The following is a 24,098-nucleotide window of genomic DNA, read 5'->3' on the forward strand; positions in this document are numbered from 1 at the left end:
AGCTGTATTTACAGGCTCATGCGGAGCTGCCTGGAAACTTGGTTCATGACTTCATCCAGAACCCCAAACTTTCCTTGAAAAGAGAACACAAGAGATTCTGCAGGTGCTGGAAGTCTGAAGTAGCATACACAAAATGCTGGAGAAACTCAGCAGGTCAGGCAGCATCAATGGAAAGGAATAAAGTCAGTGTTTTGAGCCAATGCCCTTCATCAGTTCCTCCAGCATTTTGTACGTGTTACACTTGAAATGGGACTTCCATTATAAAATACAGGCCTCAGATGCATTATGTAGACCCATATCTTCAAGCAGGTCAGAACCCTGGATTCTATGGCAACCAGTGTGACCGGTATAGCAAGTACTCAGTAATGTCTAACAATGCACGGAGACCCATTACTGGGGGGTGAGGGGTGAGGAAGTGGACAGAGCTGCTTAGATAGGGTGGAAACGGGAAGGGGTGGTTTGCTCCATGATGTTGCTTATTGGGAAGTGGGACCAAGACGTTGGTCAATGTTCAGAATGGGGAAGTCGAAATATTTATTGGGATAAGTATCTTACTGGAAATAAAAAGCAAGGGTTGTTCATTTGGGAAAAGTAGGATGTTGAGGTGTGGAGGCAGATTGAGAAGTCTCAATCCCAGAGTAATGATGGGGTAGAGTCAATGTCATATCCAAAGTTCTAGGGACAGCAGAAGGTTAATAGACGATAACAGTTTCCTTGGTATGTGCGATAACCTCTGAAGGTTCCGGTGAATGTATTGAGTGAAAATCTGCTCAGGTGTGGGGTCAAGCATGAGGTTGAAATCACAATGTTTTCCATAAAACCATAAGACACAGGAGCAGAATGAGGCCATTTCACCCATCGAATTTGCTCTGCCCTTTCTTCTGCCTTCTCCCCATAACCTTTGACATCATTACTAATCAAGTAGCTATCAACCACCACTTTAAATAAACCTAATGACTTGGCCTCCACACTCATCTGTGGTAATGAATTGCACACATTCACCACCCACTGGCTAAAGAAATTCCTCCTCATCTGTATTCTAAAGGAACTTCCTTCTATTTTGAGGCTGTTACCTCTGGTCCTAGCCTATCCCACTACTGGAAACATCCTCACAATGTCCATTCTATCTAGGCGTTTCAGTATTCGATTCTTTCAATGAGCTCTGCCCTCGTTCTTCTAAACTCCAGTGAGTACTGGCCCAAAGCTATCAAACCCTCCTCAAACCCAGGACCATTCTCGTAAACCTTATATGGCCCCAAAACTACTCATGCTGCTCCAAAGGCGGTCTTCTGCTGCAGTCTCCAAGTGTGGTGAAAATACTGAAAATATGGGCTTTTTGGGTCATGTGCCTTCCTCCCATTAGTACTTCAGGTACATGCATGCTTAAAGTGCTCCTCCAAAGGCCAAGGATCTACCTTTACTGGTGTGCTAGACATTTAGGTGTCCTTGCGTCACCAAGTGTCACTCTGCAGTGACACATAGTGATGTAAGCCTGCAACTGCACACAGGCTGCAGCAGGTGGGCTCCCTCACATTAATGTTCAGCATATCTTACAAGGTCGTGGGCAGAGAACTGGGTAGTGGAGAAGCTGATAGGATTCCAAGCCAGGTGAAGATAAAACTGTAACATGATGTTCAATGTTTCATTCAATGTTATGGTTGCCAACCAACCGAAGCTCGTGTCTGCCCACTTTTGTGTGTGAGATGGAGAAAGTGAGGAAAGGGTTGCTATAAAATCATGAAACACTGCAGAGAAACAAACCCACAAATCCTCACCCAGGGTGACCTAGTCTACACAACAAGGTTGTTTCCTCACCCAGAGTGACCTAGTCTACACAACAAGGTTGTTTCCTCACCCAGTGTGACCTAGTCTGCATAACAAGGGGTTGTTTCCTCACTCAGAGTGACCTAGTCTACACAACAAGGTTGTTTCCTCACCCGATGTGACCTAGTCTACACAACAAGGGGTTGTTTCCTCACCTGATGTGACCTTGTTTACGTGATGGGGTTGTTCTTGAGTCTGTGTAAGTGCAACAATGCACAGTGAAGGGTTTAGTCACAGGCCAGCTGGTGAAGACCTCACCACTGCTGTCCTCTGCATTTAGAGGGAGGAAGAAGACGGGCAAATTCCTTTTCCTGCAGGAGACTGAGTTTATTTTTATTTACCGTTCAGGAACGCTTCAGTACATGGCTCCTGAAATAATAGACAAAGGACCGAGAGGATATGGGAAACCTGCCGACATATGGTCACTGGGATGTACGATTATTGAGATGGCTACAGGGAAACCTCCGTTTTATGAACTTGGAGAACCTCAAGCTGCTATGTTTAAGGTAGGCTCGTGCACCTAAGAAGTGAATACAGGATAATAAATAAACTTGTGGAAAACAAAAATTGCTACAACTAAGAGGCAAAATAAACAAAAGAGACCATTCAAAGTCAGCACTGAGAATAAACAGGATGATACCCTCCAGTTCCAGCCTCTTTTCAGCACTAAACAATGAACTACTGTCATAAAGTAAGTAGAATAAAAGTGATATTAACCATAGTGATCAAAAAAAAGCCAAGAATTTGTGAATGCTGGAGATAAGTCAAATGGTAAAACTATCCCGGAAGGCAGCCAGTGTCTTTGAAGAGAAAACAGTTAATATTCAGGTCAAAGGCACTTGATGGTAACTTGTATGTTGGGCCGTACAGGGTAAAATGTGATTCTCTCCAGGAGGTTGCTAAGTGTTGCTCTCACAAGGTGTATGCTCAGTCTGTTTGCAGTCTCCAACCAGAACACAAGTACATGTTCGTCAGAATATGATTCCTGGCATAGGGTGTGGGCCCGAATCGTCGACTGTTGATCCCCTCCGTTGATGCTGTATGACCAACTGAGTTCCTCCAGCAGTTTGTGTGTGTGTTGTACAATTTAGGTACTTTACTGTGATGTGCCCTGAGATCCTTGTTTTCTGCCTGGCCTCATGCTGCCTGCAGCATCTATTCCTATTGGTTTGGACCACAGAACCCCTTTGCATTTAATCATGCTTGTGTTTCTCTGGAATTGAAGTTTAGCATTTTCCTGCAAGATTCATATCGCTAAACCATGAGCAGCAGTTTTATCTCATGACCTCATTGACATATTTAACAACAATGATAAATTAATTCTAACAGCTCATTCATCTGCCAAACTGTTTAATGTCATTGCCTTGGTTCCCATTAATTGTTGAGTCAAGTTCTCCGAAATGTGTTTTTGCCAAGAACAAGAGGTAATTGCTTCTATGCATTGCATATTTTTTGTAGGTTGGAATGTTTAAAATTCATCCAGATATTCCAGAATCCATGTCACCAGAAGCCAAAGCATTCATTCTCCGTTGCTTTGAACCAGAACCTGATATACGAGCTACTGCTACAGAGTTGCTATTAGATGAGTTCCTGAAGGTTACCAGCAAGAAGAAAAAGACCCCACTAAAACAACAAGGTAAGCAAATCAGAAACACCTGGCTCGCACTTTCGCACCATTTTGCAGCTCAGACAGTGGAGCTTTTGTTCATTTTTTCAACCCTACTTTTCAATCTTCATAACTTTTTTAATGCCTTGTGGATTCAAGACAATTCACCTTAAAAATAAAGAAGAAGTTCTAAGTATTTCAAAGAAATTAGTAACTTATTAAATACATTTATTGTTTCATGCAAAATGTTTTGATGATAGATACTTTATTGATTCCAAAGGAAATTACACTGTCACTGTAGCATTACAAGTACACAGTATAAATATTAGAAGAGAAGTAGAAAGAATTAAAAAGTTACCACAAACAGTCTCCCAAGAGGGGGACATCACTTTCCTGGCTTTAGATTGACTCATTATAGAGCCTAATGGCCAGGGATAAGAATTACCTCATATAGCACTCTTTGGAGCAGCACAGTTGTCTTGGTCTGTTACTGAAAGTGCTCCTCTGTTCAGCCAAGGTGAAACATTGTCCAGAATTGCCAGGATTTTCCGTAAGGTCCTTTGTTCTATCACAGTCTCCAGTGTGTCCAGTTTGACTCCTATAACAGAGTCAGCCTTTCTAATCAGTTTATTGAGCCTGTTGGCATCACCTGTGTTTATGCCATTGCCCAGCACACAACCACATAGGAGGTTGTACTGGCAACAACAGACTCTTAGAACATGTGAAGGAGAGGCCTGTATACTGCAAAGGACCTCAGTATCCTCAGGAAATAGAAACAACTCTGCCTTTCTCGTACACATCCTCTGTATTGGTCCTCCACTCAAGTCTGTCATCCAGGTGCACCTTTTTTTGCAAATGCAACTCTTTCCATCATTTTATAGGATAGAACTGAAAGACTGGCAGACAAAACTACCCCAACTAATTTATATATATGAAGTAAATAAGACTGGGGCCCATCTTGGGTAGATTTAAAATATCTCATTATTCTATTCAAAAGAGATGGGATTGGGGTGGGTGCAGTGTGAAGGGATTTCTCCATGTTCTCTTCTGTACCAATCCAGATTAACATGTTATTAATCTCATTGCTAATTGGTCTGTTTATCTACAAACCAATAATGATGTCATTTCGAGAATAAATAACTGGTGCATATTGCTTTTAGGTGTCTTGATACTGTGAAAATTCTCCAATATACTTTTTCTGTTTGAAATACCCTGTCCAACCATTGTCTTTATCCACTGCCCATTTAATGTGAGCGTTCAATTTGATCTATAATGTGTATTCTCAGATTTAGGAAGTCCTTAATTAATTTGGATGTGTCATCATTACAAGCTGTCTTTGAGATACAGAGATTTTATAAAGTGTTACTTGGGGCAATACAGAAGAAAAACTTCTGTTCCTCAATCTGACCATTTTTATTTTTACTCAACATAATGATACACTTTGCTACTTCTGATTGTTTTTGTTCTTTGTATTTAAAGAAAAGTCAAGTCAAGCTATTTTGCTAGAATCATTAAAAGAAAATGGATGGATGCCTCACTGATGTGTCTACAGCACACTTGTTGTTAATAAAATTTTAACACTCAGTGGCCACTTTATTAGGGATACCAGTACACCTGCTCGTTTATGCAAATTTCTAATCAGCCGATCGTGTGGCAGAAACTCAATGCATAGAAGCATGCTGACATGGTCAAGAGGTTCATTTGTTGTACAGATCAAATATCAGAATAGGGAAGGTATGTGATCTAAGTGACTTTGACTGTGAAATAATTGTTGGTGCCAGACAGGTGGTTTGAGTATCTCAGAAACAGCTGAGTCTTAGGATTTTCATGCACAAGAGTCTCCAGAGTTTACAGATAATGGTACGAAAACCAAAAATATCCAGTGAGCTGCAGTTCTGTAGGCAGAGTGCTGCAAGCTGACAAGAAGGTGACAGTAGCTCAAATAATCACACATTACAACAGTGATGTGCAGAAGTGTATCTCTGAACACACAACGTGTCAAACCTTGAAGTGGACGGGCTAAAGCAGGAAAAGACCATGGAACATACACTGAGTGGCCACTTTATTAGGTGCCCCCTTAACCTAATAAAGTTGCCATTGAGTATATTGTATTGTGCAGTTGTTAGCCTGCGAAATCAATGCAAATAACTAAAGAAATGAAATGATAATAGATTCATTTAAAACACTTAAATCTTACATTCATTTACATTTACAAACAAAAATTGGCAAGCCTATTGAAATGAATGGGGCCACATTAAATAATGTCGATTCTGGTTGGCATCAAGGGGAGAGGCAAATGAGAAGTTTATTCAGTTCTTCAGCTAAGAGTGTTACATTTGCTGGAACCATCCATGCTGCTATTTAAATGTACTGACATACAAGTCCGGAATGTGCTGATGAGCACATGGAAGTTAAGTAACAATTGTCTACCAGAATTATCAGCTAGCCCTCAATGTGATCCAGCCCAACGCTTGATCAGAAAGTTTTAATATCAGGTTTCAGTTTAATCCCATAGTGTAAGGAATAGAATTCCAGGGACAATTATTACTATTATTGAAGCTCAGGGGCAGCTGTGTCCTATGGAGACATGGGAATTTTCAAAGAGAAATCGTATAAATATACACGTTCTTGTGTTCTTGGTGAAGTTGAATGTTCAGCATTGCCGTAGTTTCTATTTTCTTATTTTTCTGCCTATTTCCAATACAGATTATTTTCGCAGCATATCCCTTCCCGTTCCAGTCGTTGTGGAGGAATTAAGTAGTGGCAGTGAATTTGGTTCAGTTTCACCAGATTCTGACTTGAAACAGGATCCATTCTTTTTCAAGACAAGGGCAAAATCCTGTATTGAAAAGGAGACCAAACCAACAAGACCTTTGTTACTCAGGTAAATCAACTACCTAATATTCTTGCAAAACCACTTGGGTCCACTTCAGTGCTGTTGATTTTATTTTTAAGGAGTGAGGGTAAAACTGACTGAAGATCAGTTTTTCCTTTTTATTGTTATCTTCTATTGTTTTCACTGTATCAATAACTGCTGTAAGCTGACAGTCAACATGACTGCACCTGCATTTCATCTACATTTACTAACATTGGTCAATAGTTGCCATTTTAGAGAATGCGACAAAAATGAAGCAATTTTGTTAGTGCCTGAGATTTTGCACACAACCCAGCTATGTTACAAATTTTTAGGATGACAGGGTTGAAAATCATTCAGTGATGAAATTTATTGTAACTCATTTAAAACACTTAAATTTTATATTCATTTATATTTACAAACAAAAATTGGCAAGCCTATTGAAATGAATGGGGCCACATTAAATATGTCGATTCTGGTTGGCATCCTCCTTCATTCACAAATTAATCAATTGCACTTTGCTCTTTGATCTCCTTCACCTATTCCCTCCCCTGTGCTCACTTAACCCTGTTCAACTATTGCTCCTGTGGAAGGGAGTGGTGTTGTTTTCCTAGAAAATGGTTTGTATCACAATTCTGTGTAATGCAAAGCTGAGTCACAGAATATAGAATATAGAACAGTACAGCACAGGACAGCCCCTCTGATCAACATGACAAATTAAACTCATCCCTTTTGCCTGCACATGATTCATATCCATCTGGAATCTAGATAGACACAAGCACAATAGACATTTAGATTTAGATAGATATAAATATTCTATATATATATATCTTGAATGCCACTATCATATATATAAATTTGCTGTCATGGAACTGACAAGAAAAAATATAAATAAATATCATTTTTAAAAATTAATTTATTTATTTACATTTTTCATGTAAGTTCCATGATAGCAAATTTTTATTCCATAACTGAAAATTTTAAGGTGAAATTAGTGAATTCATTAAAGGCAATTTTCCATCAGCTGAAAGGCTGTAATGTGGAGGTTACCTGGAATTCGACAGAGAGAAGCATTGCATAGTAAGTGGAGGGACAATTTTATGATTGCCTGGGTTAAAAACAATAATTCGTGACTCTCTGTAGCTGGATGCTATAAATTGTATTCTTAAATAGCCCATTACTTGCCCATTTTGCTTCTGAGTGCAGATAATCACAGTGGTAATTAGGCAAAACTGTAATCTGTTAACAGTAATTAAAAGTTTAATGAATAAGAATTCTTCACAGATTGTTCTCCTTGGCTAATAGATATTTTTTGTTTTACCATTGAGTCAGTAGAAAGGCAGATAAATGCTATGTTAGCATTCATTTCTAGAGGAACAGATATAAAAGCAAGGATGTAATGCTGTTGCATTATAAGGTATTGGTCACACCATATTTGGAGTATTATAAGCAGTTTTGGCTCCATTCCTAAGAAAAGATGTGCTGGCAATGGAGAGGATCCAGAGGAGGTTTACAGGAATGATCCTCAGGAATGAAATGCTCTTCATACATCCAAACATATAAGGAGCGTTTGATGGTTCTGGACCGATACTCATGGGTAGTTTAGAAGAATGTTGGGGGGGAAGATTGCGGGAATCTCATTGAAACTTACCATATCGACTGGGTAGAGTAGATGTGCAGAATGTGTTTCAAATAGTGGGAGAGTCTAGAAGCAGAAAGCACAGTCTCAGGACTATCTTTTAGAACAGAGATGAGGAGGAATTTCTTAAGCCAGAGGGTGGTGAATCTGTGGAATTCATTGCCACAGACGGCTGTGAAGGCAAGTCATTGGGTATATTTAAAGCAAAGGTTGATATGTTCTTTATTAGTAAGCATGTCAAAGTTTACCGGGAGAAGTCAAGAGAATGGGGTTGAGAGAAAAAATAAATCAGCAATGATGAAATGGTGGAGCAGAGTTGATGGGTTGAGTGGCCAAATTCTGCTCCGATGTCTTGTGGTCTCATAGACTTTTACAGAAAGTCATTAGCTAGAGCATTGAACATATCAGAAATACGTTAAGTGTCTATTCATGAAAAGAGTATCATTGGCATTGCAGGCTTTTGAGATTAGATCATGAACAGACATTACTGGATCTGTTTCAGACATGCAGAAAATCATTACTATACTCATGATTAAAATTAATGATGAATTGGATTCCTGAAAATAAGTTGGAATTAAAATTTGCAGTCACACAAATTATTTTAAATTACACAGTCTGTATTGGAGATTTATTTAACAGACCTTTAAATAACATATTTGACTTAAAAGTCCAGGCACTGACCACCTCCAGCAAGAGTGGACTTGACACTCAATGGTATCACCTTTATCAAGTCTCCCAACATTAATATCCAGAATATTACTGTTAACTAACTCAACTAGATAGTACTGGAGCTGCAAAAATGAGTCAGATGTAAGATATTGCATGGTGAGTGATTTGTGTCCTATCACCCCCAAGGTCTTTACACTGCCAAATCAAAAGTTTGATGGGAAACCACAAAACTGCTCATTATCAAGCAGCACAAATGATCCACCCTAAACATCCATTTCCTCTACAGTCAATAGCTACAGTATACACTGCAGTTACTCAGCTAGGCTCCTCTGACAGTATCTCCTAAACTCATGCACTCTGCTGTCACGATCATGCAGCGAGCAGGGCGTGGAACACTGTCGCCCAAAGGTCCCCCTCCAAGTCACACAACATGTTGAAAATCTATTGCCTACCACTCCCCAGCAACAGTGTGGATCGGACTTCTCCAGAAGGACTGTAACAGTTCAAAATGACAACAGATCTCAGCCTTGCCATCAAAGCCTGGAAAAAGGATGAGATCCTGAAAAAAGAATATATTTGAAATGAGGGGGGATGAGTAGTGAATGTAAAAGAGCATTGAATAAATAATCTGCAATAATTTGTGGAAAGGAGTTCAAGTAAATGCTTTTATTTATTTATGGTACTTGACGTCATTGGCAATTGTTTACTCTTGTTGTTTCTGAACTGAGAAGGAGGTTATTGAAAGGCTTCGGCAAAGCAAATGTGATCTGAGAACAGTCCTGTTGTTTTCCGGTACTGTTATTGAGAGCGGCTTTTCTCCCTTTTCTTTCATTTGTTGTTGTTCCTTTCCACGCCGGGTGAGGCATCGGGCGGCAATCTTGTCATTTCTTTAGCGTTTAGCTGCTTTTTTACGAGGCTGAGTTGCTGGCTCGATGCTCATCCCCACACAGCTGGAAAGCGTGCAAGGAGCCGGCCAGATTCAAATTCAGGACCACTCGCCTCGAAGTCTGGTGCAGATGCTGCACCGCCAGCCGGCTAGTTCTTAAAATCCCAGCTGGTGTGGCAGGATTTGGACTCTGATCTCCGGGTTGGTGGTCCAGAAATCGAACTGTTTTGCAGAAATTTCATCACTTCCCCGCTTAACCCTCCATGTTAGATGAACTTCAAAATATTCATGCTATGGGAATCTAATATCAGAATTAAACCAAGTGGATTTAACATGACCCAAATGAAGAATAGCACCCCTCTTACCTTTTCCAAGTAATGTAGAATTATAAATGATCTTGAAATGTTCCTGCGACTCCTCACATCATTTCTGATGCAGTTTTATACTGTTACTAAAACTCAAACACCATAAATCCATTTTAGATACAAAAAGAAGTAGTGTAATGAATCATAATTTAATCTCTTAACTAAAGAGAATAAATTATAGCAGAGAAGCAATCCCAAGCTGATGCAGTGTCAGGGAAGGGCTGCTGGTTCTGCTGTGTGCCAACCTGTGAAACTAGCCATGCCAATCTATGGGTCTCATTTAAATGTTGACAGTCAATTAAATGAAACTCATCAGTCTGGGAAGCCAGAAGTTTATAGAACATAGAACATAGAATAGTACAGCACAGTACAGGCCCTTCAGCCCACAATGTTGTGCCGACCCTCAAACCCTGCCTCCCATATAAGCCCCCGCCTTAAATTCCTCCATATACCTGTCTAGTAGTCTCTTAAACTTCACTAGTGTATCTGCCTCCACCACTGACTCAGGCAGTGCATTCCACGCACCAACCACTCTCTGAGTAAAAAACTTTCCTCTAATATCCCACTTGAACTTCCCACCCCTTACCTTAAAGCCATGTCCTCTTGTATTGAGCAGTGGTGCCCTGGGGAAGAGATGCAGGCTATCCACTCTATTTATTCCTTTTATTATCTTGTACACCTCTATCATGTCTCCTCTCATCCTGCTTCTCTCCAAAGAGTAAAGCCCTAGCTCCCAAAACATCAACAACTCCTTTCCTCTCACAGATGCTGCTCAACCTACTGAGTTCTTCCAGCAGATTGTTGGTTACCAGTAAGTATTTTGGTCCCACGTGAAATGGAAGTTGCCAGGAGATATTTGTGAGCATGTTGCAATTGGTCCTTTAAACTTGAATTATTATTTCTCAGTTTAAATGATGCAGGAGTTACTTCCTTGGCTAATGTTGTGACTTGGCATTACAACTGCTCTTGGTAATTTGTTAAATAATTTTTAAGTCTGTGAGACCATGTTGTTAAGAGAGCCACAGAGAAACTAAAGAATCTATATTTGCGCTCTCAGGTCTTCTTCCACGGGCCTGTTAGATTTAAACAATCTCCCTCAAAAGAAAATTGGCAGGTCAGCTTTTATTTTAACTACACTCCTAAACTGTGGAACTCAGTACCTAAAATAATCAGGGATGCAGATTCAGTTGACACTTTTTAACATCAGCTCAATTTATTCAACCTTGCTTTTAATCAAGATCATTTTGTTTTTTAAAAATTTTTATGTTGCACTTTGTCCCATTGTAAAGCACTTTGAACGATGTACATCATTTGCATGAAAAGTGCTGTATAAGTAAGCTATAATTATTAGTGTTCAGACTGAAAGCAGCAGGGACTGTGTATTGGCACGGACAGTGGAGTCTCAGCTGAATGATGCATGTTCACAATTTCTTTAGGGACCAGAGTGCTGGGAAGTTGTTGGCAGAGACCAGGAACTTTGGCCCCTAAATTGCTCTTCTAGTACACATATCACCAAGTGTGAATTTCTCATGAGTGAATTCAGAATCAGAATCAGGTTTATTATCACTGGCATGTGACGTGAAATTTGTTAACTTAACAGCAGCAGTTCAATGCAATACATAATATAGAAGAGAAAAAACAAATAAAATAATAATAAATAAATAAGTAAATCAATTACAGTATACGTATATTGAATAGATTAAAAAACGTGCAAAAATCAGAAATAAATTTGTTATATTGCTACTTTAATACTGGTTTTATGGTTGCTGGTTGTACTGGCTGGTTACTTGATTTTATTTATTGTTTATTTATTTTATTTGTTGTTTTATGGTATTGAGTATGGGAGTTGCAAACTCATTTTCACTGTATTGGTGCATGACGAATTGTACTATGCAATGACAATAAAGATATTTCATTCATTCATTTCATTCATTCAAATACTGTATATCTTTTTTAAAAAAGTGAGGTGGACCAGGTTAGATCCTCAGAGATCTTGACACCCAGGAACTTGAAGCCGCTCACTCTCTCCACTTATGATCCCTCTATGAGGATTGGTATGTTGTCCTTCGTCTTACCCTTCCTAAAGTTCACAATCAGCTCTTTTGTCTTACTGACGTTGAGTGCCAGGTTGTTGCTGTGGGACCATTTCACTAGTTGGCATATCTCACTCCTGTATGCCCTGTCATCACCACCTGAGATTCTACTAACAATGGTTGTATCATCAGCAAATTTGTAGATGGTATTTGAGCTGTGCCTAGCCACACAGTCATGTGTATACACAGAGTAGAGCAGTGGGCTAAGCACACAGTCCTGAGGAGCGCCAGTGTTGATTGTCAACGAAGAGGGTATGTTATCACCAATCCGCATAGATTGTGGTCTTTTGGTTAGGAAGTCAAGGATCCAGTTGCAGAGGGAGGTACAGATTGCATCTGCTGTTGACTTATTGTGGTGACACGCAAATTGCAATGGGTCCGGGTCCTTGCTGAGGCAGGAGTTCAGCCTGGTCATGACCAACCTCTCAAAGCATTTCATCTCTGTCAATGTGAGTGCTACCAGGCGATAGTCATTAAGGCAGCACACATTATTCTTCTTTGGCACTGGTATAATTGTTGCCTTTTTGAAGCAAGTGGGAACTTCTGCCCGTACCCATGAGAGGTTGAAAATGTCTTTGAATACTCCCGCTAGTTGGTTGGCACAGGTTTTCAGAGCCTTACCAGGGACTCCATCGGGACCTCCCACCTCGTGAGGGTTCACTCTCTATAAAGACAGCCTAACAGCAGCCTCTGAGACAGAGATCACGGGGTCATCAGGCGGAGCAGGGATCTTCACAGCTGTAGTTATGTTCTCTCTTTCAAAGCGGGCATAGAAGGCGTTGAGTTCATCTGGCAGTAAAGCATCGCTGCCATTCATGCTACAGGTGTCCCTCGCTTTTCAAACATTCGCTTTACGAAACCTCACTGTTACGAAAGACCTACATTAGTACCCTGTTTTCGCTTTCAGAAGGTGTTTTCACTGTTACGAGAAAAAAGCAGTGCGCGATAAAACATCAGCGCCCAAAAAAATCAGCACGCGATAAAAGGCAGCGCGCGCCCCGAGCAGGCGCTCTCCCCGGATTCTCGCCAGCATTGCTTAAGCACGTGCCTGTGAGCAGCCGTTTGCAAGGTGAGTTCTATGGTATCGGAAAAGCCTAAAAGAGCTCGTAAGGGTGTTACATTTAGCGTAAAACTAGACATAATTAAGCATTTCGATCGTGGTGAACGAAGCAAGGACAAAGTGAGTTTGGCTTGTGGAAGTTGACGAAGATGATGTTGAAGAGGTTTTCGCATCCCATGACCAAGAACTGACAGATGAAGAGCTGATGCAATTGGAAGAAAAAAGGATAACAATCAAAACCGAATGAGTAATGATAAAGTACGACTTTAATTTTGAAAGGGTACGTCGGTTTAGGGGATATTTGCAGTACGGTTTGAGTCCTTACAAAGAACTGTGTGATAGAAAAATGCGCGAGGCTCAGCAGTCAAGCAAACCTTCCACATCAGCCTCAGCAGACGGTGAACCTCGACCTTCGACATCGAGGTGGGCAGTCATAGGAGAAGATGAGCTGCCTGCTCTAATGGAAACAGACAATGAGATGACACCCCAGCGTCCCACCACCCCAACCCCCAGGCCCAGTCCATGGACAGATACCGATTCGTGGAGAATGCAACGGTAGCCGGGAGGCACACAGCACATCTTTAAGAAAAAAACCAAAATAAACATGCTAATTAATTAGGTGCCGCCTAGCACGTAATTGTCGGCCCAGATCAGAGACGACGCAATTGGAAATCGGGACTGATCTGGTCCGACAATTATGTGCTGGGCGGCACCTAATTAATTAGCATGTTTATTTTGGCTTTTTTCTTAAAGATGTGCTGTGTGCCTCCCGGCTACTGCTGGACCCCTGCGTGCCTCTTGGTTCGGTATTGGTCGGCAGCCTGGAGGGTGGGGGCCGCTGCACCACCCAACCTGCGACGACTCAGTCTAACACACCATCATCAGTGTGCTCGACGCTGTCTTCCCGATTCCGGTAAGTGATACTACACTGTACATACATTATTTTTACTTTATATCGGCTGTGTATTTTTACGTGTTATCTGGTATGATTTGGCAGCTTCATAGCTTAAAGGTTACTGGAGAGCACTTGCGCTGTGTTTTTGCCAACGGCGCTTGCGTGAGATTTTCTGTCGACGGCGCTTGCGTGAGATTTTTGCTACGGAGAACAGTTCAGTAATGATTGTGGAAAAGTATTTCTACTTTATATAGGCTGTGTATTTATCATATCATTCCTGCTTTTACTATATGCTACTGTTATTTTAGGTTTTATGTGTTATTTGGCATGATTTGGTAGGTTATTTTTGGGTCTGCGAACGCTCTCAAAATTTTCCCATATAAATAAATGGTAATTACTTCTTCGCTTTGCAACATTTCGGCTTATGAACCGTTTCATAGGAACACTGTACCTTAGGATGGCGGGGGAAACCTGTATTGGGTTTCGCTTTGTAGGAGATAATATCCTGCAAACCCTGCCAGAGTTGTCATGAATTCGATGTCGCCTCCAACCTCATTCGAAATTGTCTCTTTGCACTTGAAATAGCCCTCCGCAAATCATACCTGGTTTTCTGGTACAGGCCTGGGTCACCAGACTTGAATGCCACAGATCTAGCCTTCTGTAGCTGATGTACCTCCTGGTTCATCCACGGCTTTTAGTTTGGGATTGTACAATAAGTTTTTGTGAGCACACACTCATCCACACAGGTTTTATTGAAGTCGGTAACAGCTGCAGCATACTCATCCAGGTTCGAAGATGAATCCCTGAATACAATCCAGTCCACTGATTCAAAGCAGTCCTGTAGGTCCTCCTGTGCTTCCCTTGTCCATACTTCTTGGTCCTCACTGCTGGTACTGCAGTCTTCAGTCTCTGCCTGTACTCAGAGAGTAGAGTTCAGCCAGGTGATCAGACTTCCTGAAGTGAGGGCGTAGAACAGCACGGTAGGCATTCTTGATGGTGGTGTAGCAATGGTCCAGTGTGTGGTTTCCTCTGTTATTGCAAGTGATCTGTTGATGGTAATTGCTTGGTGATTTTTTCAGACTGGCCTGGTTAAAGTTTCCCAAAACGATGGTGAAGGCATTAGGGTGCGCTGTTTCGTGCATGTTGATCCCATTGCTCAGATCATCTAAAGCCTGCTTGACATTGGCCTGAGGTGGAATGTAAACTGCTACCAAAATGACCCTGGAGAGCTCCCATAGCAGGTAAAAAGGACGGCACTTAACTGCTAGATATTCCAGGTCTGGTGAGCAGAATTGGGACAGCACAGATATTCTTTTGCACCAAGAATAGCTGATCATGAGGCATACTCCTCCACCTCTGCCCTTAAGAGACTCCGTAGATCTATCCTGACGGTGTATAATAAATCTGTCGACCTGAATCGCTGCATCCGGTACAGAAGGGGTTAACCAGGATTCCTGAAACAAAGGACACACATGGTCCTAATGTCCCTCTGATTCAGCACCCTAGCCCTGAGATCATCGATTTTATTCACCAGAAACTGCACGTTCGCCAGCAAGATATTCAGTATAGGGAGTTTTAAACCCCGTTTCCTTAAAATGCACTTGTAACCCCACTCTACACCTGCACTTCCTCCGAGGTGTCCTACGTGGGCGCTTCTGACCACAATCGGCGTTGTTTCCGTCGGTTTTAAGCAGTGATAGTTTGTTTAAACACATCGAGATATCTTTGTTGACTGTACTGACCTTGGAAGCAGTTGTGCTTTTTAGCTGTAACAGGCTGAAACGAGAATATTTAATCGTATCCATTGAGAGTACTGCTGCTACTTGAGTCACGTCTAGGCTCTGTCAGGAGATTTTACATTCGTTCAGGTTACATGCGGTGATTTTTGTTTATTGTGCTGGTGTCTTCTCATTTTTTCAAATTGCTCACCTTTATTTGGTTCGATCTGCAGTATCCCGGATGATCATTTTGAAGATCACAGTGCACCACCATCACCTGAGGAGAAGGATGCTGGGTTCTTCATGCTGAAGAAAGACAGTGAGAGGAGAGCCACCTTACACCGGATTCTCTCAGAGGATCAGGACAAGGTTGTGAAAAACCTGCTTCAATCTCTGATGCAGGTAAATGCACACTTCCATAGCATACATCAAATTGTTTCTATTTTAATTTATTTTAACCTAATGTTTGGATCTTCTAAAATAAATCAGATTATTAATTGTCACCCACCTAGTCACATCTTCTCCTCCCCACCTCTTTCCATGGGTAGCACTCCCTCCATAATTCTCACCCCAATCTACCCACCCCTCCCTGATCCCTGGCACTTACCCCTGCAACTGCGGGAGGTGCATCACTTGGACTTCCATTACCATCCAGGGACCCAGAGAGGAGGAAAAGATGCACAACAGCCTCCTCCAACCTTGTCTACTGCTTTCAGTGATCCTGATGTGGCCTCCAGGCTAGGTGACCATCCCAAACTCCCAGTTGCACACCATTTCAATATCCTTCAGTCCTGATGAAGGGACTCAGCCCGAAACGTCGACTGTTTCCCCTTTTCCATAGATGCAGCCTGGCCCGCTGAGTTCCTCCAGCATTTTGTATGCGTTGCTTGGACTTTCAGCGTCTGCAGATTTCCTTGTGTTTGTGGTTTCAATATCCTCTCCCGTTCCAACACCAATGTGTCCATCCCTGCACTTCTCCACTGCCAGGGTGAGGCACAACTACCTCGAATTCCACCTGGGTACCCTCCAATCCAGTGGCATGAACATTGAATCTTCCAGTTTCAGTCCTGCTTGACAGTGGTCTTCCCCCCCCCACCCACGCTCCGCATGCACCCACTGATCTATCTCCAGTCCTCCTATTTTTCTGTCTCCTTTCCCATACCCCTCCCCAGCCCCGATCAACCATTTCCATCTCCCTCGCCCTCTTGTTTCCGTTTATCTACTAACCCACACATTTCACGCATTGTCTCTCACTGCCTCTCTCCCATCTGGTTCTGCATCCATCTGCCCTTCATCTCTCCCCTAATGGTATCCATTCCCTACTTCTCAGATTCCAGCACTGGCTGGATTTGTGTACCTGCTCGTCATCTTCCAGCAGCTATCTGCACCAACAACCCCTCCCCCTCACCAGGCTTTATCTGCCTTTGCTCTCTGTCCCCCACCCTCCTCTGTCTCTTAACTCCATCTCCACCCCCAACCCCCCACCACCACCCTCTGAATGTCTGCCTATTATCCTTAATCTTTCTCCAGTACACCAATAACCTTCAGGCCCACGTCTTATCCTTCCCCTGCTCTTCAGTATACTGTGTATCTTTCCTCTCCACTCTCAGTACCAGTGCAGGATCTCAGACTGAAATGTCAATAATTCCTTCTCCCCGACAGAGGCTGTTCGACTTCTCACTCCCACCACCCTTACCTCCTCCCTCACTAGAAATTCCAATGACAGCCGAAATTCATTCGTCACTGCAAAATCAGTCAGGGTCTAGAGAACGGTGTCAAATTGTCCCAATGTCCTTATATTTTATTGGCATATGTACTGGCTAGTATGTCCATACTTTAGATTTTGTTTTAGACCATATGATATAGGAGCAGAATTAGGCCATTGGGCCTATCAAGTCTGCTCCACTATTTCATCATGCCTGATCCAATTTTCCCCCTCAGCCCGCCTCCCCTCCCCCCACCATGTACCTTCATGCCCTGACCAATCAAGAATCTTTCAACCTCTGCCTTAAATATACATAAAGACTTGGCCTCCACAGCTACCTGTGGCAAAAAATTCCACAGATTCACCATACTCTGGCGTAAGAAATTCTTCCTCATCACCATTCTAAAATGACACCCCTCTATTCTGAGCTGTGACCTCTACTCTTAGACTCTCCTACCATAGCAAACATCCTGCCCACATCCATTCCATCAAGGCCTTTCACCATTCAGTAGATTTCAATTATGTCACCTCTCATTATTCTGAATTCAAGTGAATACAAACCCAGAGCCATCAAACACTCTTCATATGACAAGCTGTTCAATCTTGGAATTATTTTTGTGGACTTCCTTTGAAGCCTCTCCAGTTTCAGCACATTCTTTAGGGTAAGGTGCCCCAAACTGCTCACAATACTCCAAGTGAGGCCTTGCTAGTGCTTTATAAAGCCTCAACATTACATCCTTTCTTTTATATTCTAGTCTTCTGGAAATGAATGCGAACATCGCATTTGATTTCCACACCACAGGTTCAGCCTGCAAATTAACCTTTAGGGAATCCTGCATAAGGATTCCCAAGTCCCTTTGTGCCTCAGATTTTTGTATTTTCTCTCCATTTAGAAAATAGTCAATCTTTTCATTTCTTCTACCAATGTGCACGACCATACACTTCCAGACACTGTATTCCATCTGCCACTTCTTTGCCCATTCTCCTAATCTGTCTAAATCCTTCAGTAGCCTCTCTACTTCCTCAAAACTACCCACCCTCCACTTTTCTTTTTATTGTCTGCAAACTTTGCAACAAAGCCATCAATTCCCTCATCCAACTCATTGACATATAGTATGAAAAGAATTGGTCTCAACACACCCCCTGTGGAACACCAATAGTCATCAGCAGCTGACCAGAAAAATTTCCCTTTATTCCCAGTCTTTGCCTCCCGCCAATTAGGCAATGCTCTATCCTTGCTAGTATTTTTATTTGTTTTGATGTTGGCTGTTGACTCTTCAACACTCCCTGTTTGTGGAAGGCTTACTGGACTATCTGGAATGGGTGGATAATCTTAGATTAAAAGATCAGACTGGCTTCAGGATCTTCACAGGGTGGAATGTGATGTTGCCTTTTGTGGAACTAGGAGTCACTGTTTAAAAATGAACGATCGCTCATTTATCGCAGGTGGGGCAGATTTATTTTTCTCTCAGGAAGTTCCTTAAATTACAATGGATGCAAAGTCTTTGAATATTTTTATGCCGGAAATAATTGATCTGATAAGCAAGGGTTGAAAGGTTACCCAGACAGGCGTGAAGGAAGAGCTGAGGCTGAGATCAGATTGGCTATGATTTTGTTGAATGGTGGATGGTGGCTTGGGAGGCTAATCCACTAACCACCTCCTTTGGAGCAGGGTATAGGAGCAAGTAACGAATACTCAACCATCCCTCTATTCAACATGATTGTTGTTGATCTTCCTCCTCAGCCCCATTTTCTTGATTTTAGCCAGGGGAAACCTCCTCCTCACTTACACCCCATCAAACTGTTTAAGAAATTTACAGAGAGGTCACCTCCCATTCTACAGAGCTAAGTAACCGAGGCCTAGCCTACTCTATCTCTGCACAGAGAAAATTTCACAAACCCAGGAACTAGTCTGGTGAACCATGAGGGTGTAGCCAGCAGTTAACTAAAGAGCTATTTTAAGAACTGACATTCCTAATAACCTCTCTCCAAGTTATGTTGTTGACAGTAAGTATTAGACAAGAGCTGGGAAAGTTGCCAGGTCATCACATGCAGGACATCAATATAGCTGCTGTTCCACATGTTTGTCACATGCTTTTAATTCAAACTCAGCAAACTGATAACAGGAAAATCCTGGTACTTGTACAACAACAGTATTAAAAGGGATTATGCAGTGAGTCCCAGTTATTACATACACCCTTGATCCTGTTTCAACATAACAAATTTATTACTCGTTACGAATTGATTACAGCATAACCTTTGAGCAATGTCATCAGAAATTTAGAACAAATAAATTTGGAATTGTTTTCTTTTTTTTAACTCTCTGAAGTCAGTTATTTTAAATCTAACTTCTTTGAATAGTTCGATATATATTGTCATCACTGCTAACAATGTAGGATTTATTTAAGGGATCCCACGTGGAAGCACAGTAAGGCCAGATCTCAATATTAAAGACAACCTGAAGGAGATCCCAGAGATTTAGATTGTTTAATTCTGTTTGGACGTTCAATTAAACTTTGTTGGAACCAAAGTTATTCAAGCTCCTCACTTATAAAAAAGGTTCATTTGACCAGTTGCAAAAGTATTAACTTTCAATCGACCACTACTACAAACGTTTGTTCAAGTTGTCATAAAGTCCTCTGTCCATTCATCACTTACTGTGAATACTCGCACTTAATCTGTGCTCAGCTTTCATTCACAGAGTATGAATCCATTTTCAGAGGTGCACTAAAATTTATCTCTGCCTATTGCACCTCCACATCAAATTTGGCTTCTTCTGAAAACGTAGTCAGATTTGCTCCTCCTTGTTTATTTGCATTGTCTTGGCACTGATCATCATGACACCCTCCTACCGTGACAACCTACTCTCTTACAAAGCTACCATTTGGCCAAGTAAATTTTAGTGCATTTCAGAAGCTGAACACCCTTTCTGTGTTTGCCAGTTAGTCAGTTTGTTCCTTGTGTCAAATGTCTTGTAAATCCAGACAAACACAGAAAATAAGAACAAAAATAGCAGTGGGGCAAAAAAAACGAATGGCCCTTTGACCTGTCCAGAGATATCACTGAGAAAGATATCTTCCAACCACAAATATTCTCTGATCTTCCGGGAGAAACAAAACCCACTAAAATTGATAATAAGAAAAATATTCCGCCAATAGCCAGTAAGGTGCACTTTCAGGCAAAGCTGGGAACCTGTTAATTTCCATTCCTGCAAATTCATTTTCGATGCTTCAGGGAACAGAGTGAAAGTAAGTGATCTCTACTCTGTTCCAGCGCTTGCAATCTTGACATGCCTAACCCACAACTTTACTCCCTTTTTTCTATTCTTTCTAAACAACTTAACTCAAAATAATCTTCAGAGACAGAGTCCAATCTATCACTATTATAAATGAAATTCAAGAAGACATCCTTAGTCAAATGTTTCTAAATTTTAAAAGTCCAGTTCCCTAAGCATGCAGTACAATGCTGACTTTGTCACTGAGCTATCAGCCCTTCTCTGAACCTTTCCCAGGAGCCTCCATATCATTCAAAGATTAAGAGGATTGAAATGCATGTTAATCTACATGAAGCCTAACTGAGACTTTATCCGAGGGGATAATCTCTTTCAGTGCATCCTCCTACTTCATTTCGACTTGAGTAAGAAATAAAAGCACGAGTAGGCCATAAAACTGCTGGAGCCTGCCCCACCATTCATTAAATCTCTTTGTCTGTCTTTTACCTTGCCCATTTTGCCACCAATTCCCCACAAGAGCATTTGCTTTTGCTTGGCCTTACTGACGGTAAAACTTAATTTATTTACATTTGTTTCACCCAGCTCCCTTTCCAGATCAATAGTCAAAGGCTTTAAACCCTCTCTGGTGTTATACTGGTTTTATCTTTGCTCACAAACTTTTCATGAGGTAGATCTGTTACATAGCTTGTGCTACCTGCAGCCTTTTTTCCTCAAAATGTTGATATGATATATTCCACCCATAGAAATTATGTTGTTATTGAGACCAAACATTTCCTTGGTGCTAATGTGTTTAGGCTAAAGCTGTCCTGCTGTAGAATACTTATCAAGGTACTTCATGGACCCTCCACACTAACAAGATCTCACACATTATCCATATATGTTAACTGATGCTGGCATCATTGTGAACCTAACCCATCCTCAGTGCAGTAAGTGGGAGCAAATAGCAGGAGTGATGTGCACAGCATGAACCGTATCTTCCAGTTCCTATAACAGAGCTTAAAATGGAGTCACATGCCCCTGCCAGAACATTTACAAAAAGTTTACCCCGAAAAATATGTTAGAAATTCTTTCTAACCTTTTATCTTGCTCAGTAACCAATACTCAGATATGTCTTCACCTTGCGTAAATTTGTTTGGTGCTTTGCAAAATGCCTGATAGGCAGAAACGCAGCACCATAATTAGAAGTTTACAAACTAAGCCAATAAAAGTTGCACACAAATACCAAAGTTCTGTCTGCACTAAAGGATTGTAAAGTTTTACTCCCTATTCGCCCATCCCACTTTCACCTGCTTGTCAATTCCATCACCATCACCTTGTGAGGAGATGCGTTACTCACCCAACAAGCAGTCTGCTGGAGGAACTCCTCAGGTTAAGCAGCATCTGCATGGGGGAAAGAATTACTGACAATTTGTTCCAAAATGTAGAGAATTCCTTTACCCCACAGATCTGCTCAACCCGCTGAGTTCTTCTGGTAGATTATTTGTTGCTCCACATTCTGACATCTGCAGTTCTTGTGTCACTATCACTCACCCAAGCTCATGGTGTTTAATTAAGACCAAGATTTATTGTATGTACTGAATCCCCAAAGTGTACAGGCATGCCAATACTCCAGTCGAATCTAGTAAGATCACTAGTAAAAGGCATTGTAATGTGTCCTGCCAGAGGGTTTTGGCCCCAAATGTTGACTGTACTCTTTTCCTCTTCTCCGTGGATTGTCACCTTGTCGCGGTGGAGAAGCTTGTGTGGTCCTGAGATCCCGAGAGCGATGCTGTCTGGAGCTATGCTCCCGGTAGGGTCACCCATGGCGGTAAGGTCGAGGGTGAGGTCCCTGACAAAGAACAATCCAACCAAGACCTCAACGGTGGAACAGGCATCTCAAATCCAAAACGAAGATATCCACGAGTTCCCTCATCGAGTTCCAATACGCAGATGACAACAGCGTTGCAGCTCTTTCAGAAAACCACCTACGACAGATTCTGATTGTCTTCAACCGTGCATACACAAAACTTGGACTTACCAGCAATTCCAAGAAGACTCAGATCATCTATCAACCGTCACCAATTGAGACAAATCGGATAGAACTATCAATTCAACTTGTCGAAACAACCCTGGAAAACGTGGACCACTCTCCGTATCTTGGAAGCCACCTCTCCTCCAATGTCGACCTTAATGACAAGATCCAACATCGTCTTAAGTCCGCTGGAACAGCTTTTGGACGTCTCTGAACAAGAGTCTTTCACGATCATGACATCCGAACAGACACCAAAATGTTAGTGTACAAAGCAGTGGTAATCCCAACGCTCCTGTATGCATCAGAAACCTGGACAACATACCGACGACATCTGAAGACACTTGAAAAGTTCCATCAGTGCTGCCTTCGAAACATCTTAAATATCAGCTGGGAAGATAGAAGAACCAACGTCAGTGTGCTAAATGAAGCAAAAACAGCAAGCATTGAAGCCTACGTCATCAAGAACCAACTAAGATGGAGTGGTTATGTTGTTCGGATGAAAGACGAACGTCTGCCGAAACAAATCTTCTACTCCCAGCGTAAAGGCGGCAAATGTAAAAGAGGCGGACAACAGAAGAGATTCAAAGACATCTTAAAAGCCAACATGAAGAAATGTAACATCGACATCAACAATTGGGAAACAAATGCCAAGGACAGGAAACTCTGGCAAGCCATCATCCAAAAAGGAACAGCAACTTTCGAAGCCAACAGATATGCAGAATTAGAAGAAAAGAGAAGAAAATGGAAAGAGAGGCAGCAACAGCCAAAGCCCGATCTGCCATCTGGAACTACCTGTCCTGAATGCGGAAGAACTTTCAGAGCCAAGATTGGACTCGTAAGCCACTTGAGAGCCCATAAGTAGATCAACAGAATGAAGACCATCATCCTCGACCTCAAGGGATAGCCATGACGACTCTTCTCCTAGATGCTGCCTGGCCTGCTGAGTTCCTCCAGCATTTTGTGTGTGTTGCTCGGATTTCCAGCATCTGCAGGTTTTCTCTTGATTATCATGTATCTTGCTGTTTGCCCAGCAAGGACCACTAAACCAACTGGCATATGAATCCAAGTCTCCCATTCACTTATTAATTGAAATTAGTTAGGTAATTCACAACAGAGTCCAGGTAATTTGGATCTGCAGCATCTGCTGGTTTTGATTTTCATTTAGTCTAGGTAGTAAACCCAAAAACAGCAAGTTGACAGAGATAGTTCCAAGCTTCCACTGGCAGATATATCACCTTAAAACTATCCATATGTGAATATGTGATGCTGGAAATCCAGAGCAGCACACACAAAATGTTGGAGGAATTCAGCAGGCCAGGCAACATCTATGGAAATGAATAAGCATTTGACGTTTCAGGCCAAGGTTCTTCTTCAGAACTGGATCCTTAAGGACTCGTCTTCAAATGTAAACGTAGTTTGGTTTGGTAACTGGGATAATTTTTTGATTTGTACAAAGATGAAAATGACCATCCAGATTGTTATCAGCGAAAGGTGCAAAAGCCAGCATCTGTGATGGTATGGGGGTGCATCAGTGCCCATGG

General features: G+C 41.7%; 1 protein-coding gene across 2 annotated transcripts in view; it reads left to right on the forward strand.

The window, feature by feature from the left end:
- map3k5 (mitogen-activated protein kinase kinase kinase 5) overlaps positions 1–24,098 on the forward strand; it is a 189,531-nt gene that overhangs the window by 132,214 nt on the left and 33,219 nt on the right. For both annotated transcript variants that reach the window (XM_072249338.1, XM_072249347.1), the window contains 4 exons: positions 2,173–2,330; positions 3,283–3,460; positions 6,137–6,314; positions 15,843–16,011. In XM_072249338.1, coding sequence (XP_072105439.1) covers positions 2,173–2,330; positions 3,283–3,460; positions 6,137–6,314; positions 15,843–16,011 — 683 coding nt within the window. The remainder of the gene's footprint in view (positions 1–2,172; positions 2,331–3,282; positions 3,461–6,136; positions 6,315–15,842; positions 16,012–24,098) is intronic.

The sequence above is a fragment of the Mobula birostris genome, chromosome 2 (genome assembly GCF_030028105.1).
Source record: "Mobula birostris isolate sMobBir1 chromosome 2, sMobBir1.hap1, whole genome shotgun sequence".
In the NCBI taxonomy this organism is placed as follows: Eukaryota; Metazoa; Chordata; class Chondrichthyes; order Myliobatiformes; family Myliobatidae; genus Mobula; species Mobula birostris.